The sequence below is a fragment of the Trichechus manatus genome, unplaced genomic scaffold, assembly GCF_000243295.1.
Source record: "Trichechus manatus latirostris isolate Lorelei unplaced genomic scaffold, TriManLat1.0 scaffold00111, whole genome shotgun sequence".
Taxonomy (NCBI): domain Eukaryota; kingdom Metazoa; phylum Chordata; class Mammalia; order Sirenia; family Trichechidae; genus Trichechus; species Trichechus manatus.
This window is the reverse complement of record NW_004444047.1, coordinates 5,644,882-5,664,220: the sequence shown is the minus strand read 5'-3', so window position 1 is coordinate 5,664,220 and position 19,339 is coordinate 5,644,882. Positions and strand designations below refer to the sequence as shown.

The following is a 19,339-nucleotide window of genomic DNA, read 5'->3' as shown; positions in this document are numbered from 1 at the left end:
GTTGTGGGGTTGTTAACCAATGTCATAAAACAACATGTGTACTACTGTTTCATGAGAAACTATTTGTTTTATAAGCCTTCACCTGAAGTACAATAAAAAAAAAAGAGAAAAAAAAAATATCTGCCTTGAGTATTATGATCTTTTAAGAACTATCTATGTAGGATCAAACTGACAACAGCAACTCAAAAGATGAGCTAGGAACCTTAGGGGGAGTGAGTTTATGTTAACAGGAGGAACAACTCAGAAAAGGAGGGTGAGAATGACTGCACAACTTGAAGAATGTAATCAATGTCACTGAGCTGTATATGTAGAAACTGTTGAACTGGTGTACGTTTTCCTGTGTATATTCTCAACAACAGCAACAAAATAAATAAAATTTAAAAAAAATGTTTATGAGTATAAATGCAGAATTACAAAGAAGAATAAAGTAGGAAGATTCACACTTTTCATAGTATAAAGCCACAGTAATTAAAACATTCTGGTACTGGTATAATAATAGACATATAGATCAACAGAATATAATTGAGAACCCAGAAACAAATCCATACATCTACGTTCAACTGATTTTCAACAAGGGTGCCAAGTCCATTCAATAGGGAGGGAAAGAAGAGTTTCTTCAATAAATGGTGCTGGCAAAATCCAATTTCCACATGCAGAAGAATGAATGAGGATCCAAGCCTCACACCACACACAAAAATCAATTCAAAATGGATCAAGGACTTAAATGTAAAAACCAAAACAATAAAATTCTTAGAAGGAAATGTAGGAGTGTGGCTGCAGGGCCTAGTTTTTAATGATGGATTATCAGAATATGACAACAAAAGCAGGAACAGCAAAAGACAAAGTAAGTAAATGGGACCTCATAAAAATTAAACACTTCTGTTCATCAAAGGACTTTACCAACAAAGTGAAAAGACAACTTGAGAAATTGGGAGAAAATTTTCAGGAACCATATACCCAGTAAGGTCTAATATCCAAAATATATATAAAACTTTTACAGTTGAACAACAACAAGACAAATCGCCCAATCAAAAAATGGGCAAAGGACTCGAACAGACATTTCACTAAAGAGGAGACCCGAACGGCCAACGAGCGTATGAAACGATGTTCAATGTCATTAGCCATTGTTGTTGCTGTTGTTAGTTCCCATGGAGTCGGTCCCGAATCACGGCAAACCCACGTGTGCAGGGCAGAAATGCTCCAGATTGTCCGGCTTGTCTTCTGAGGCACCTATGGATGTGTTCAAACCGCCACCCTTTCAGCGAATGTGTACTCAAGCCTTAACTGGTTGCTGCTACCCAGGGAATCCATTAGGGAGATGCAAATCAAAACTACAATAAGATATCATCTCACTCCCATTAGAATGGCAGTGACCAAAAAAAACAAAACAGAAAACAACAGGGGTTGGCGAGGTTGTGGAGAAACTGGAACCCTCATCCATTGCTCATGGGAATGTAAAATGGTGCAGCCACCGTGGAAAACAGTTTAGAGGTTCCTCAAAAAGCTGAACATAGAACTACCATATGACCCAGCAATCCCAATCTTAGGTATACACCCAGAAGAAATAAAAGCAGGAATATAAAACAAATCTGTACACCAGTGTTCACTGAAGCATATTCACAAGAGCCAAAAGGTAGAAAACAACCTACCTGCCCATCAGCAGATGAACGGATGGACCAAATGTGGTGCATGCCTACAATGGAATACTACGCAGCCATAAAGAGAAAGGAAGTCCTGATCCATGCCACAACACGGATGAACCTTGAAAACACCATGCTGAGCGAAATAAGCCAGTCCCAAAAGGACAAATACCGTATGGTATCACTTACATTAAATAAGCAAATATGTAGAAACCAGATGTTATAGTGGTCACTAGGGGTGGAAGTTAGGAAAAAAGGGGAAGGTTTTGCTTAGGGGGCAGTGAGTTTATGTTGATGGCAGTGGAATAATTTGGAAAAGGACAGCGAGAATAGCTGCACAACATGAAGAATGTAATGTCATTGAAACACACATGTAGAAATTGTTGAATTGGTTAATGTTTTGTGTATATTTTCACCACAATTTTAAAAAAAAAGCAGGATTACAAATGCCACTGTCTTGTGGCACGTTTAGGCACTGTACAAATTACCTTTAAGAAGGTAAAAAAAAAAAAAACCTGCAGGACACACGACCAGCAGTGCACTGACGGGCTTCAGACGTGAAACCTGAACAAAATGTGCACGGACATTTTGGCTCTAGATGCGGTCATGCCCTCCCCCACCCAGCATTGCACCCAGAGACTATGCGGGCAAAGGGGGCCTAGGCCTGCATGACCAAGAAGTGGGTTGCCTGGGCTCCAATGGGTGCTCAGGGTGACCTCACACAAAGGTAATGTAGAAGGCACATGGGGCACAGGCTCTGCAGCACACCAGGGGTCCAGGGCTTGTTCGCAGTGATGGGGGAGCAGCAGCAGGCATGGTCACAGCATGAGGGGCGGAGCACGTGGGGCCCGAGGCTGGGAAGCTTTTCCCTAAGGGAAGGAAGGCCCGGGAGGGTACTGGACATGAGCCGACAATATCTGCTGTCAAAGGATCACCCCTGCTAGTGTGTGGAGGACAGACAGCAGCAGTTCAAGGGAACACAGGGGACCTCTGGCAACACCCCAGGGGCAGGAGGGGTGGCCGGGTGGCAGTGGTGGAGGTGGTGCAGAGCAGACTAGCCAGAGTCTGGTAAGCTGGCTGTGTGCTGGAGGAGAGAGTGGGGCCTCCAGAAGACATGCCAGAGGGATGGGGCAGGGCTGGCACAGGTCGGGGCAAAGAGAGGAGTGGAGTTTAGTTTTACACACGCAGCTCTGAGATGCCTGGGAGACACCCACGTGGCCAGGAAACACCAAGAAGGCAGAGAGCTTGAGTGCGGGCTCAGGGCAGTGGCCGTGGCAAGTGCAGAGCTATGGGACTATGCGTCTCCACGCTCGGAGGGGCCGTGGGCACTCTACAGTAAGGGGCCTGGCAGCACCACCCTGACCGAGTGGCCAAGGCCAGCTCCCCAGTGAGGGCACGTCGGGGGCCATGCGGGAGGTGAGGAGGACAGCCATCGCCTCTGTTCCCAGGGATACTCCTCAGGACACCTGGCCATCCTCCTCACAGCCATCACGGTGGTGACAGACCAGGGAAGACCACGTGGTGACCTGGGTGGGGTCCTGGGCCAGAGAAGGGCACTGTGGGAGAACGGGAAATCCAAACAAATTCTGGGCTTAGTTACCAGGACTGTGCCAGGGCTGGTGCCTTAGCTGTGACGAATGGACTGTGTACTGTGAGAGGAAGCATGAGTGAATCAGGAGCTGGGCGGGGTCTACAGGTACTCTCTGCACTGTGTGTGCAACTTCTCTGTAAATCTAAAATAATTCCAAAAATTAAAAGGTTATTTAAAAATAAATAAATAGCAAAGCCCACAAGAAAGTAACGGAAAGGCCCAGGAGCTAAACACAAAGAGGCAACTGACACTCTTGGGAAGAAGGGAGGGAGGACAGGTGAGCTGCAGTCACATAAAAGCTTGGGTGCAGGAGGCCGTGGCCTGGAATGAGGCCTAAACTCCCACATGGGACTGCACCTTCCCTGAGAGGAGTGCAGGGCCCACACAACCCCTAGAAGCAACCACCCAAACTACACAGGGTTTCCACAGATAAAATCCCTCTGAGGATAAACTCACAGTCCAAAATTACAGCACACACCTCACTCACCATGAGTAAAAGTCAACAGACACAATCAAGAGCAGGATCCAGCCCCAAGAACATCAGGAAGGAGAAATACTGAATTCAGACTATAAAGTAACTATATTTATAATGGTTGGAGACATAAAAGGTGGAATCTAAAACTCAAAAAAAGAACAAAACCCTATAAAAAAAGACCAAGCTGACTGATAAAAACCCTAATCGAGTGTATATTTTCCTCACAAAATAATAACGTGAAAGGCAGAGTATTATAAAGGAAACTAATTATAAAACAGCTGTCAAATATTAAAACAATTTATGATACAAATCAAACTTCTAGAGACAAAAATATAGTAACTGAAAGTAAAATCCCAATGGATAAATTAAACAGATTAATTCAGCTAAAAAGAGAAATAACAAACTAGAAGGGAAATATCTAGGTGGGAGTCCCGAGAGACAGAGACAGAAAACAGGAAAAATATTTTAAAAGACATGGAGGACAGAACGAGCTGGTGCAACCACTGCCTAACCAAAAGCCCCCAACTGCCCAAGAGCTGACAGGTGATCAAGTTCTAGAGCTGATAGCTGACCATGTTCTAGCACTGATGGACAGTCAAGTTCTAGAGCCGACAGGCGATCAAGTTCTAGAGCTGACGGCTGACCATGTTCTAGCACCGATGGACAGCCAAGTTCTAGAGCCGGCGGGCGATCAAGTTCTAGAGCTGATGGCTGACCATGTTCTAGCGCCGATGGATGGTCAAGTTCTAGAGCTGGCGGGCGATCAAGTTCTAGAGCTGATGGCTGACCATGTTCTAGCGCCGATGGACAGCCAAGTTCTAGAGCTGACGGGTGATCAGGTTCTAGAGCTGATGGCTGACCATGTTTCTAGCACTGATGGACAGTGAAGTTCTAGAGCTGGCGGGTGACCAAGTTCTAGAGCTGATGGCTGACCATGTTCTAGCACTCATGGACACCCAAGTTCTAGAGCTGGCGGGCGATCAAGTTCTAGAGCTGGCAGGCGATCAAGTTCTAGAGCTGGCAGGCAATCAAGTGCAGCAGCTGATGTCTGATCATGTTCTAGAGCTGATGACTGATGCAAAATCTGAGTTGAGAGGACAAATCCCTAACATTCAATAAAAACAAACTCACTAAAACAAGCTCACACAGCCCTAAAGACAGAGATCTGAAAAGCAATCAGTCAGAAAAGGCATTTTACCTGCAAAAGAAATACAAGCAATCAGACAGCAGAACTCTCAACAGTAGTAAGAGAAGCCAGGAGACAACAGAACAGCATCAGTGCACTGAGAGAAAAGAAACACGTGTGTGTTTAAAACCACTGGCAGAACAGACAAGATGTTAACAGTGTTACAATTGAGTGGTGGTATTTTGAGGAAGTTCACTTTATCATGCTTGTCTCTAAGAGTGAAATAAACACAAGCGAAAGAGCGTCTCCCTTACCTGCCTCCGCTCCCTGCGCGTCAGGGTGTGGCCGTGCAGGATCTGCCATAGCATGCGTGCCGCAATCTTGGTGTCGATCCAGAGCAGGCGGAAGCCATGGTAGTAGTGCTTCAGCTCATCCAGGACTTTCTGCCCGATGGACTTCCTCACTGGTACCTCCACAGGGGGACTGTACACAGGGCCGCCCTCCTCGAGCTTCTTGTTCTTGTCCTTCAAGGACTTGAGGGACTTCTCCACGATGGAGTCGTCCCACAGGGGGTGTGATGAATGCCAGCAGCGCACAGGAAGGGACCATGGCCCTGTGAAAACCAGACCTGCCGAGACTGGGGCCCATGGCGCCCTTGCCCCTGCGCATGAGCGCTCCGGCCTCAGAGTCCAACAGCTGAAATGAACACTCTTGAGGGAGATGAAGACAGGATGGACGGGAGGACAGCATCCACATTTAACATTCCTTTGAGGAGGAAAACAGGGAAAGAGCAATGAGAGTCCAGTCATGTTCTCTGAACTCTGAACACTACACATCAACAAGAGCAAGAGACCAAGATCACATGCCAGGCCTCATCACACAACACGTGTGTCACAGTGGCTGAGTGTCGGAAGGTATGTTCTCACAGGCTGGGGCCCTGCCGTGCACCTGGGCAAGATTTAGCATTCTGCGGTCGGCATCACCCCCTCCCATCAGTCGCTGATCAAATGTCTCTAACAGGTTTGCCCAGCAGGTGGCCCTCCAAAGCCATCTCCTCTGAATTAAAACCGATCATCCAGCTCCTGAATGTGCACCCTAGGGAGCAGCGACAGGCTGAGCCATATACACATCCTGCAGAGGCTCATGGCAGGAAACCAAAAAAAGAAAAAACAAACCCACTGCCGTCTAGTCAATTCCGACTCATAACAACCCTATAGGACAGAGTAGAACTGCCCCACAGGGTTTCCAAGGAGCGCCTGGTGGATTCCAACTGCCAACATTTTGGTTAGCAGCCGTAGCTCCTAACCACTGCGCCACCAGGGTTTCCCATGGCAGGAAAGTCGGTCAGAATCCAGCACCCACAGGCTGGAACTGTATGTTCCATCTCCATTCCAGCCACTTGGTTCACTAAGAAGCAAAGCCTCTATTCTCTGCCATGAGCCAACAAACCGCAGGGCCCACACTGCACACTGGAAACGCTGACCCAGAGGAAGCGGGGTGAGCAGGGATGAGTCCAGAAACCCAGCCCCGAACTCCAGGCCCGAGAGCAAGTGCATCCTACTCAGGCCGTCTCCCTGTGACAGTGACAGTGCCTCTCTTCTGAACCCACTTCATGCCAATTAACTGTCTGTAAGCAACAACTTCACAGTTCCTTTGTAAAAACAATCCACATTCTCAGAGAGAACCAAAACGACAAGATTTCCTGAAAGGAAATACAGTAATAGCTCTATAAATAAAGACAACATTAATGAGAAACTTCCTTGCCAGGAAATTTATAACCAGAAGGGGGGAAAAAAAAAAAAAACACAGGAACGAGGCCCACCTCGGACTCTGCAACTGTGGGGCCATCAGGGGGAAACCGCCCCTTCCGATGAGGCTCACTGCCGCCCAGGACGCACCAAAGGTCCCCAGATGCCTACTCTGACGGTACGCAGCTCTTCAACTTCTTAAGATGCTAGCCACGCCCACTAACAGGCAGAGCGGGTCTGCACCCAGCAGCTCCCACCCTGGCTCTGCCCACACTGGACAGGCCCTTGGGTTGGCTGTCCTCAGCCCCTCCTGCAAAGGGCACCTTCAGGTTGCAAGGTGACGACATGGGGAAGCCGCCGACTGGGCCTAGGGCAGGGTGGGAGTCTAAGTCAGCGGTCACTGTCTTGGGGCACACCACCCACCCACCCGCCCCAGTCAGTGTTAAAGCAGACTTATCATCAAGGCAGCAGGACAGGCCAAGGGCCAGAGTCTGAGACAGAGCCATTGCCCGCTTCCAGTGCTCGAAAACACATCACAGTTTGACATTAAAACTTCAAAACTGAATGGCCTGGCGTGCAAGACAGGGGGTCAAATCGGCCTCTGAGGACACAAAGTGCGGCCCCTGCATTGGCCCCAGCCCTGGGCAGGCTCACTCCATGGAGGTTTGCTACATGGCTCTGGGGTGCTTTAGGAGTGGGGTAGGGAGCAGGGACTTTGTTGTTTGGATCTGGAGGTCCCCTTCCCTAACAGGTGACCTTCTATAAAGATCTGTGACCCATGAGGCAGTCCTGAAAATCAGCAAAGATGCCTGAATCGACCGTGACTCATACACCTACACAGAGCTAACAAAGGTGTTCCGTGCAAACTGGCAAAAATCAAACGAATACAACCCAAAGCCCACCTCCTCTCTCATCCTTGGCCTCTCTCTGCTAGGGTACTGGCTCTCTGGCAATGCCCTTGCCCACAGGCTCTGGGCTACTCCCAGCCTAGACACCCCACACACAGTGCTTCTCCCCTCAATCCACTCAGGCCACCTGGCTACCCGGCCACCCCACCACACCTGTCCTCCTACCCACAGCGCTCGAGGTCTCACTGTGGCCATCACACCCATCTCCCCACTGAAACAGGGACTCTGTGAGGGCCAGAGCAGGAAGAGAGGGAGTGGGCCCAACCATGCGAGGCCGACTCCACGAGGCCCTGACCGTGCGTGCCCGACCGTATGAGGCCCCAACTGTGCAAGGCCCAGGGAAAGTGGAGGACTGAGCTGCCTCAGAGAGCAGAGCGGAGCTGCTAGGGCTTCTCACTAGGTCAAGAGCACGACGCTTTCCCCATCCTAGCTGGTCACCACTGAGCTCGACATAGCATGTTCTGTTAGCTATGCGCTCTCAGGGACACCTTGAAGGAATTAACATTTTAGCTTTGACTTGCTAGAATGGACATCTGGGTAGAACCAAACTTTCCCATCATTTCATTCAATTAATAGAAAGACCACACAAAACAGAAATTTAGAAACCATAGTCTGAACTCATCCCTTATGCTCTGCTCTCTAACGGGGCAAACATCACCGGCCAGGGTTGATGAAAGCCATTTCTTCATAGTTAGAGTTGCTTTCTCCCAGGCCAGGTCCACAGGGCTGCCTGGACACAGGGTCCGTGGAGCAGCCCACCCACTCCTCCCAGGCAGCTGCCCACTCGGTGCCACCAGCAAAATGTCAGGGCTAGGAGCGCCCACCTGAGCATCCAAGCTCCTGGAGGCCGGGCCACGCCCTCTGCCTGAGTTTGTGCGCAGAGCAGACACCCTCATCTGACTACCACAAAACAACACGAAGCCATTCACAATCTCTTAAAACAACGTCCCTATACAATCCTTTTTCATTTTCACAATCTCTTACTGATCTCACCTGTCACATTAGAGCTCCCTCCCACTCCCATTTAAGCAGGAACTTATCCATGGGGGGTCATGGGTCCAAATGATGTCAGAGGCAGGCCGAGGATAACTGGCACGGCCCAGCCTCCGCTCGCCTGCCCAGCCATTCTGCATGTGGCTGACACGCAGTGGCAGAGGCTGAACTTTGAGCTAGACTGTCAGGTTCAAAGTTCAGCTCCACTGCTTATTTGCTGTGTGACCTTGGACAAGTAACTTGACCTCTCTGTGCTTCAGCAGCTTCCTTTGTAGGTTGGGAGTGATAATATTACCTACCTTATAGGACTGTTGTAAATACTAAATTAGTTAATATATGTGAAGTACTCAGAACAGTGTCCAGCATATGGTAACACCACAGAAATGGTAGCTATTATTACTGTCACATCAAAGCAGCCAAGAAGATGCCACTCAGGGCTGGAAGAACGCCACTCGCTTTACAGACTGGGAATACTGAATGACAATAGGGACGTGCTGCCTGGGCATCCAGCCTATAGCTGGGCAAGTAAGCTGGTGCAGGGCGAGGCCAGCCTGGAGGGGCCAGAGTGTGGAACATGGGAGAAGCCTGGGATCAGCTCTGGCACCCATCACTGGCTGTGGACTCCCCCATCAAACACACCCTTCCCAAAGCAACTCTCTCAGACTCGAATTCTTCCCTCCACTACAGAACCGCAAACCCGACAGACTCACAGAAACCCATAAAAAGTGTCTGTGGACACGAGGGGTGCCAGTGTGGGCTGAGTGAGGAGAGCAGGGGTGGCGTAGTGCACCCCCTCCATGAGCTGGTGCATCACCTGATCTGCCACAGGGTTTGTCTCCCCCAGCAGCTGCCATCTCAGGGTGCCCAGGCCTTGGAAGGGCTGGTTGAGGGCTCTCTCCAAGACAACACCACGCCCCCAAGTCCCCTTGCCTTTAGCGGGTGTGGCAGAGACGTCTACATTGGCCAGCAAGGGGCTCACAGGTGAGATGGCAGCTCCTGCTGAGCAAGGCAGGCCCACTCCTCACTGGCCACCCCCCGCCCCAGCGCAGTCCTGCCTCAGAAGCCCTTGCCCGCCACTCTCGCATGGACAGGAAGGAGGCCAGCGCTGCCGTACCCCTTGGCTCCTCTCGGCCCTGCTCACGGATGTTCAGCAGACTCCTACAGGCTCACCTGGCTGCTCCGCCACTTGCCAGCCACGAGGCTCTGGCCACACTTGGCACCCTCTGTGCCTTAGCATCACTTGAAGTGTGGAGGTGACAGTGTCCACACACAGGAACATGTGACAAACGGGACCTCCCATCATCACCAAGTTTACTCACCCCATGCTCCAACCCTCAAGGATCCCTGGTGGCACAGTGGTTAAGCACTTGGCCTCTAACCAAAAGGTTGGCGGTTCGAACCCACCAGCCGCTCCATGGGAGAAAGATGTGGCAGCCTGCTTCTGTAAAGATTACAGCCTTGGAAACCCTGTGGAGCAGTTCCACTCTGTCCTATAGGGTCGCTGTGAATCGGAATCAACTCGATAGCAGTGGGTTTGTTTTATTTTTTGGTTTGGTTCCGACCGTCGATCAGCAAGGAGGCTAGTGGCTTCCATGAGAAGGCCTGGTATCAGCGTCGCAAGAGGCAACTGGCTGCAGGCCAAGAAGAGAAAGGCCACCTTAAAGCCGTGAGCAGAGCACCCCGGCCGCACTGCAGGCCTGGCTGTCGCCCAGCACATGCAAGAAGTTATTACCACCAGTGATATGCATAGAGGAAGCCAGAAAAGGCTTAGCTATTTTCAAGAAGCATAAAATTACATGACATATTTTTAAAATTTCCATCCAAACAAAACTAGCCTGGGTACTGCTGGCTTCCTTGAGCAGGCTCAGGACAGACAGAAGGCATTGCCGAGGAAGGCCAGCACCCACACTGTGCCACTGCTGAGAGGCACCGCCCGCCTCACCTGGACAGGATGGGGGCCAGTCGCCCACCAGCCCGTCACCAGACATCTCCAGCTTTCTGTCTCTGTCTTTCTTTCTGTAAATCACCTCCACAGTTGGGGGAACAGTCTGGGAGAACGCAATGTCTCAACAGTAAATACATGACCATCTAAGGGAGGCCAATTCATTCACATTTAAAGTTTCAGGTACTTTTGGTAGAGTCGGTCGCTCTGGAATACCCTCAAGAAAAGGTAGGTGGGGCCTTACAAGGAACAGCACTTCAGGTCCAGAAATTTCGGTTGCCTCACTGTGTCTGCCCCACCACACGCGAGGGGCACAGGCCCAGTGTGAGCGGAGGGAGGTCCTGCTCCTCCTACCACACCGCAGGTTCTTGGGATACTTGTAAACCGCTGTGAACGTGTCACAGGTGCAGATGTGGAAGCCATTAATCCCAGGTAATGTGCTCCCACAACCTCCAGACGCAGCTGTGCTGAGCCAGGCACATGTCATCACCCCACAGAAACCCAGAGGCAGGGCCGGGTGGACAGAAACTCACCACAGACCCCTCGTCTCTTCAGGACACAACACAGCAGGGGCAGAGTTACCCTCGGTAACAAGAAAAAAGGAAACAGCCACCACGATCAAGAGTGACTCCAGAAATGCACGACAACCCTCCAGCCCCAGATGGGAGAACATGACAGTCCGCTTCAGGAGATGAATGTGCGCGGCCGTGCACACCTCCTGGGGGCGTGCTCTCAGGACCCAGTGTTCATCAGCGGGGTCACTGGAGAATGTGAGGAAAATCAAGCTCCGAGAATGCCCAGCAGGCCCACAACACTTCATCTGAACCCTCGCAACCCAATGTCCTGCAGAACTCACTGCTCCATGTAACTACATGCAGAGCACAGACAGTGTGGAGCACCCGGGGGCCTGGGCAGCACCCAGACGCACACATCCACACATCCGCAGCAAGTCTTAGAAGCAGTCACACTAAATGGATAGATATCTAAGAAGAGAGACGGCCTCCCATCAGCTCAGGACTTTCCCCAAATGAGGTTCAGCACTCTCGTCTGTGGTGAAGGAGTTCGCATATGTGGCTCTTTGCCTTGGTTCTTTAGAAAAACAGCTTAAGAGACTTTCCTCCTAAGCCCTGAGGAGTTACCTTTGCCCTCGTTTTCTATCCCAGAGGGTTTGTTACTTTTGTCCAGGCTGACCAACATTTCCTAAATAAGCTGTAAACAACTTGGTTTGAGACTTTTGTCGGGCCCTGGGCTGCAGCCTGCCTGTGACTGGTATGCACCTTGCAGGGATTGTCCAATGGGTTATGCAAATGAGGTAACGATAGCCTACTATGCTAATTAAGTGTTTGTGGCCTACCAAGAGGAGATTGGTCAGTTCATGGCCCCCCTGCTAGGAGAGGCCATGCCTTGAAACTGACAAGAGTTGTGTATATATGCAGCCAGCCTCACAAAGGTTTTTCGGACAGAAAGAAGCAAAAACAGAAGCAGAAGGAAGAGAGCAGAAGCAGAGAGAGAGGAGGCAGGCATCTCCTAAAAGAGCTGTAACACGGGTCACAGGCTATAATGCTGAAGACAGAGACAGGCCCAAAAGGGGCCCTGCGGAAGAGTCTGTAGTGACAGCTGGCAGGGCCAAGAGAAGCCTGTCCTCAGGGGGCTTGAGAGGAGGACTGTAGGCAGACAGGAGATGAAAGAGCTGTCTCGCACTGAAGAAGGGAGACGTCACCTGCATGCCTCCTGATCCTGATCCTGGGTGGTACCCTGTTGCTTCCTTAATAAATCACTTAATTGTTAAGTATGGTCTGTGAGTTCTATATGGCCACTGCAACGGATTATTAGAGCCAGAAAAGAAGTAGAGAGTGCTATGGGAGGGATGGCTGGTGTCAGAACTGGTAAAAAGGTTGCAGGATGGAGGTATGTCTGATCTCCACCAGCCCAAGGATGATCATGATTCGCATTATCCTCCCTAAAATTAGACAGGTTCTGACGCTCATACTACTACGCACTACTATTACTTCCACCATTTTACACCGGGTTTCGGGACTGCCAGTTTCCCTGCTTACTCAAGCTTCCAGGTGCTTCTCTCTGCCTTTAGCTCTATGATGAAGAATGTCAACAGTTGTTAGAGAACGTCAGTGATGCTGACCCTTAGGGGTCTGGACCAGTTGTACTGAAGACTATCTGTGGCGGCAAAAGAGATTGTTAAAAATTGTCAGAAACGGTTACCGCTTGCAAGTACATGTCTGTGTGACTCAGGATTTTTAACACTGTGACCAAAATAAAAAGTAAAATTTGATTGGTGCTGAGACAGATACAAAACTTCAACTCTCATCCGTAATTCCTGACTTGAAGTGCTTCGGTTCATCCGAACAGCTTTATAGTTCTCATTATTTAACTTTCTAAGGAAAAGCTAAAAATTGTGAACTTATAAAAAAGTTCTATAAACAAAGCACAGCTTCTGTGTTTTATTTTATAATATGAATCTTAATAAATGCTAAAAAAAAGTCTTCAACAAATTCAACATCTATCCCTAATAAAAATACTTTAAAATAAAAACAGATACGGCAGAGTACTTAACAACAAAAGATGAGACCAACAACCCAATTAAAAAATGGGCAAAGGGTTTGACTAGACATTTCTCCAAAGAAGAGATCTAAACGGCCAACGAGCACATAAAAAGATGTCCAGCATCATTAGTTATTTGGGAAATTCAAATCAAAACCACACCGCGATACCACTTCACACTCACTGGGATGGTGTTTATCAAAAAATACTGAAAACAAGTGTTGGAAAGGATGTAGAAAAATTGGAACCCTCATCCAGTGCTGTAATGCTCGAAGATGAGCTCCTCAGGTTGGAAGGCACTCAAAATACAACTGGGAAAGAGCTGCCTCCTTAAAGTACAGTTGACCTTAATGACATGGAATAAAGCTTTCAGGACCTTCATCTGATGATGTGGCACAACTCAAAATGAGAAGAAACATGGAATGTACAAGGTACGAATACAGGAAAATCGGAAGTCATCAAAGATGAAATGGAACGCATAAAGATTGATATCCTAGGCATTAATGAGCTGAAATGGACTGGTATTGGCCATTTTGAATCAGACAATCATATGGTCTACTATGCCAGGAATGACAAATCGAAGAGGAATGGTGTTACATTCATCGTTAAAAAGAACACTTCAAGATCTATTCTGAAGTATAACGTAGTCAGTGATAGGATAGTATCCATACGCCTACAAGCAAAAGACCAGTTAATACAACTATTATTCAAATTTACGCACCTATCACTAATGCCAAATGTGAGGAAATTGAAGATTTTTATCAACTTCTACAGTCTGAAATTGATCAAACATGCAATCAAAATGCACTGATAATTACTGGTGATTGGAATGTGAAAGTTAGAAACAAAGAAGGATCAGCAGTTAGAAAATATGGCCTTAGTGATAGAAACAATGCTGGAGATTGTATAATAGAATTTTACAAGACCAATGACTTCTTCATTGTAAATACCTTTTCTCAACAACATAAACGGCGACTATACACGTGGACCTCACTGGATGGAAAACATAGGAATCAAATTGACTACGTCTGTGGAAAGAGACTATGGAAAAGGTCAATATCACCAGTCAGAACAAAGCCAGGGGCTGACGATGGAAATGACCATCAATTATTCATATGCAAGTTTAAGCTGAAGCTGAAGAAAATTAAAACAAGTCCACGAGAACCAAAACACGACCTTGAGTCTATCTCACCTGAATTTAGAGACCATCTCCAGAATAAATTTGACACATTGAACACTAATGACTGAAAATCAGACAAGTTGTGGGATGACATCAAGAACACCATACATGAAGACAGCAAAAGGTCATTAAAAAAACAGGAAAGAAAGAAAAGACCAAAATGGATGTTAGAAGAGACTCTGAAACTTGCTCTTGAACGTAGAGTAGCTAAAGCAAAAGGAAGACATGATAAAGTAGCAGAGCTGAACAGAAGATTTCAAAAGACAGCTCAAGAAGACAAAGTATTATAATGACATGTGCAAAGTCCTGGAGTTAGAAAACCAAAAGGGAAGAACACGCTCAGCATTTCTCAAGCTGAAAGAACCAAAGAAAAAAGTCAAGCCTCCAGTTGCAATTTTGAAGGATTCTATGGGCAAAATATTGAACGACCCAGGAAGCATCAAAAGAAAATAGAAGGAATACACAGAGTCACTGTACCAAAAAGAATTGGTCGACGTTCAACCATTTCAGGAGGTAGCATATTATCAAGAACCAACAGTATTGAAGGAAGAGGTCCAAGCTACACTGAAGGCACTGGTGAAAAACAAAGGCTCCAGGTATTGATGGAATACCAATTGAGATGTTTTAACAAACGGATGCAGTGCTGGAGGTGTTCAATCATCTATGCTAAGAAATCTGGAAGACACCTATCTGGCCAACCAACTGGAAGGGATCTGTATTTGTGCCCATTCCAAAGAAAGGTGATCCAACAGAATGCAGAAATTATTGAACAATATCATTAACATCTCACGCAAGTAAAACTTTGCTGAAGATAATTCAAAAACAGTTGCAGCAATGTATTGACAGGGAACTGCCAGAAATTCAAGTTGGATTCAGAAAAGGACGTGGAACGAGAGGTATCATTGCTGATGTTAGATGGATCTTAGCCAAAAGCAGAGAATACCAGAAAGATGTTTACCTGTGTTTTACTGACTATGCAAAGGCATTCGACTGTGTGGAACATAACAAACACTGGTTAACATTGCAAAGAATGGGAATTTCAGAATACTTAATCGTGCTCATGCGGAACCTGTACTTAGACAAACAGGCAGTCGTTCGAACAGAACAAGGGGATACTGCGTGGTTTACAGTCAGAAGAGGTGTGCATCAGGGTAGTATCCTTTTAACACCCTTACTCAATCTGAAAGCTGAGCAGATAATCTGAGCTGGAATGTATAAGAAGAACGCGGCATCAGGAGTGGAGGAAGACTCATTAACTACCTGTGATACGCAGATGATACAAGCTTGCTTGCTGACACGGAAGAGGACTTGAAGCACTTACTGATGAAGATCAAAGACTACAGTCTTGAGTATGGATTACACCTCAACATAAAGAAAACAAAAATCCTCACAATTGGACCAATAGGCAACACCTTGATAAACGGAGAAAATACTGAAGTTGTCAAGGACTTCATTTTATTTGCAGCCCTGGTGGCACAGTGTTTAAAACAATCAACTAACTGAAAGGGAGGCAATTCAAAACCACCAGCAGCTCTGCGGGAGAAGGATGTGGCAGCCTGCTTCTGCACAAATTTACAGCCTTGGAAACCCTATGGGGTCGCTATGTGTCAGAAGTGGGTTAGAAAAGAAAATAAAAAAGGAGGCCCATTAACACCAAATATAAAACATTTGGGAACTGCCTTCAAGAGCAAAGCCTGTCACCTGTATGAGGAAAATGGCGTACCCCTTTCTGAAAAGAAGAAAGGGTCTTAATAAAGCAAGCACCTTACCCTTGGAAAGACTACATATTTTTTTAAATTACTATTCCCAAATTATTTCATAGGTTAAATGACATTGTGGTTACAATCCCAAAAAGATTTTTTTAGAAGTGAAATAATTCAAATGCTCATCTAGAATAAACGGATTAGAATATCAGAGAAAGGTCCAAAAAAGAGGAGTGTGAAGGCCTCATTCCAGAAACTCAAGCACATTAGAGAATTCAGTGAGTAAAACAACGCGGTAACGGTGAGTTACCGCAGCAATGGAGAAAGGAAGGTGGTCCCTGCAGTGCTGGGGTGGCTCATCCACAGCGACACCCCCCATAACACACCTGGCGTGGATTCAGGCAGGGGTCACCGAAGGGGCCGGTACAATCCAAATCCAGTTCATGCAAATCGAGAGCCCACATCGACACCCTCCACACTAAGTCAGTGGTCAGCACTTTAAAACCAGAAGACTTCACATAAAAGCCAGACTTCTGATTTCTCTTGAAAAATCTGAGGGCACGCCATGGGGGGCCCACCTCTTCATGGCAGCCACTAGCTCTAGCTGACCAGAGACTGGCACCTCCAGCTCACCCAGCCCAGACACCCAAAATGCCACTCGTAGATTACAGGGTTTGCTCTACGATGGACTCCCTGGGAGCACACTTCTACAAGAGCATAGATGTGCTATGCCTATCCATTAAAGCCTACATCATCACAACAAAGAAGAGATTTCATGATAAAAGTCTTCTGAATATCAGAAAAGACCCCAATTAAAATCAAAGCCAAAGAGCCAGGTAGGAGTGTCTACAGCAGGTGGCGATGGCCTTCAGAGGCTGCTGGTAAGGGAGACATGAACCAGGCAGGGGGCTGCTCTTGCACAGTCTCTGACCCAGCAATCCCACTGCAGGGAAATACTCCCAGGGAGCAAAAAGGCACGTGCACACCTGCTCACTTCAGCACTTTACAAAAGCCATGAAAGCGGCAACAGTGCTCATGAAGTATTTGCCTTTAACATGCAGTGCAGTGATTTACTTCACACAGCCCTTCTAGCCATGGTCTCTGTGACTCCCGCAAAAGGGAGGGATTATACAAATAAGGTGTTTGTGGCCCACCAGGGGGATTGGACAGCCTTCTAATAATACAAATAAGGTGCATGGAACCCTGCAGGGGTGGGACCATGCAAATAAAGTGTATGGAACCCTAATGAGGGAATTGGTGAGTTTTGCCATCCCACTAGGCATAAAAGAAGTCAATCTCAGAAGCAGAGAGAGGACCTCACTACCACCAAGAAGAGCCAGGAGCGAAGCGTGTCCTTTGGACCCAGGGTCCCTGCACTGAGAACCTCCTAGACCCAGGCGACAGAGAGAGAGCTCTAATACCAGAGATGGTGAGAGATGACAAGTGGCAGAGAAAAGGTGGCAGCAGAGGCAGCAGAACCAGGAGAGCAGCAGGAGACAGTGCAGTGGGTTTTCTGGCCCACAGAATAAGGTGGCTACATTAGGCATGCCAACCCATGGAGCAAGAGAGCTGAGCGCCTTTGGGCAGGAGACTTGCTGATGGAATGGGGTGCCTCTAGGCACTTGTTGGCAAAGCTAAAGAGCTTTGTAACACTTGCCCAGGCAGGGCAGAGGCCAGGCCGACAGCACAAGGCCCGGGGGCAGAAGCCAAGAAGAAGCTGTCCTCATCAAAGAACTGTATCCTGAGCTGTTCCTGTTACTTCCAAGCTGACCCTAATCTTGAAATGTAACCTATTACTTCTCTATTAGAAGGGACCAGTCCCTGGAGAAGGACATCATGCTTGGTAAAGTGGAGGGTCAGAGAAACAGAGAAACACCCTCAACAAGATGGACTGACACAGTGGTTGCAACAATGGGCTCAAGCATAGCAACGATTGTGAGGATGGCGCAAGACCGGGCAGTGTTTTGTTCTGTAGTACGTAGGGTCGCTATGAGTCAGAACTGATTGGACAGCACCTAACAACACCACCACTTCCCTAATAAGCCCCATAACTGTGAATATGGTCTGTGAATTCCATGTGGCCACTGCAATGAATTATCGAACCCAGCAAAGAAGTAGAGAGTGCCATAGGAAGGATAGCTGGTGTCAGAATTGGTAAAAATGTTGGAGAGAGGTGGTACGTCTGACTGCTGATATTGATCTTGATTCTCTCTCCCCCCTTGTGAAGTTAGACAAGGTGTGACACTGTCGCACCATTTTTGCAAAGTACAACCAAGTTTTTACTTTGGGGAACTAAATCTGCCCCAGGAAGCACTCTCCAGAAAGTTTCATAGCCAAATTGAGACAGTAAATCAACAGTTTTAAATGAATAAGACCCTGCAATTCCCCTGCGTCTCTCTCACGTAGGACACTTGGGGAGGCTCAGAGGGGAGAGGAGACGAGCTCCGTTTTAGGTGTTCTGAACTTGAGATGTGCTACGAGAGTGTCCGGGGGAGGTGGACACAGACCTGGTGTCCCAGAGGCAGCAGAACCAGGAGAGCAGCAGGAGACAGTGCAGTGGGTTTTCTGGCCCACAGAATAAGGTGGCTACATTAGGCATGCCAACCCATGGGTGTCAACACACAGGTAAGGAGGAACAACAGCAGACGGGCAGCTTAGGGGAGGAGAAGGGATGCAGGCAGAGGGGACAGCAGGTCCAGTGTGGGAGCAGGAAGCATGGACGACCTTACTCCAAGAGGCCTTCTCGAATGGGCCCCTTAGACTCGCAGCAGCACCATGAGCTCCCCTCACAGCCTTCCTACACTATGCTGTCAGACTTTTATTTTCCAAAGAGTCACCAATGCGTGTGGTTTAGGAAAAAAAAAAAAAGGACAGGAAAGTAGGAAATTGTTCCCCTCAAAATCAAGAGGAACACCTGAACCCCAAGCATTTCCAAGCCCCCATTTTCAAACAGACATGTGAAAAGTGACATTATTTACTTACACACAGCTCATCAGCCCCACGGTGTTGGTACAACTGAGACAAGCACGGTCCCCCAGACTGCCTACGACAAAAACAAAGAAAAGGTAAGTAAATGAATCTCAAACCAGGCCATTTATACTGACAGCATCTTTTACAGTCTAAGAGAGCACCAGTGTCTTTTGTAGAAACCTCTCCATATAAGCTGTCGGAAGCTTGTTCTGAGTGTTAGAAGCCTCCAGAATGTAGCTAAGTGAAGGGTCTGTCCCAACTAGGGAATAAAGAGTCTCAGGGTAGCCCCAGGGAAAAAAGGGGGAGCCTGAAGCAGCCCTTGGTTCTGCACACCCAAGGGGGAAGCCGTGTAGGCCAAGCCCCAAGAAGGAGGCTACACTCGGCAAGCAAGCGGAGAGGCCGGGGGCTCTCACGGGGTGGGACCACTCTCCCAGGGAGTGCTGCAGGCTGGCTCTGGTGGACAGAGGCCAGGGATGCCACGGGACCTCCAACACCATCAGTCCT

At 48.0% G+C, this 19,339-nt stretch overlaps 1 protein-coding gene across 3 annotated transcripts in view; it reads right to left on the bottom strand.

Annotated features, from left to right (window-relative positions):
- LETM1 (leucine zipper and EF-hand containing transmembrane protein 1) overlaps nucleotides 1-19,119 on the bottom strand; it is a 64,503-nt gene extending 45,384 nt beyond the window's left edge. For 2 of the 3 annotated variants that reach the window (XM_023737983.1, XM_023737984.1), the window contains exons 1-2: nucleotides 18,848-19,119; nucleotides 5,147-5,597 (exon numbers count right to left, since the gene is read on the bottom strand). In XM_023737983.1, the coding sequence (XP_023593751.1) occupies nucleotides 5,147-5,597; nucleotides 18,848-18,858 (462 nt within the window). In that variant the 5' untranslated portion in view covers nucleotides 18,859-19,119. Of the gene's footprint in view, nucleotides 1-5,146; nucleotides 5,642-18,847 lie in introns of those variants that run through there. The other variant, XM_012557607.2, reaches the window with a different exon arrangement.
- Between the last annotated feature and the right edge of the window lie 220 nt (nucleotides 19,120-19,339).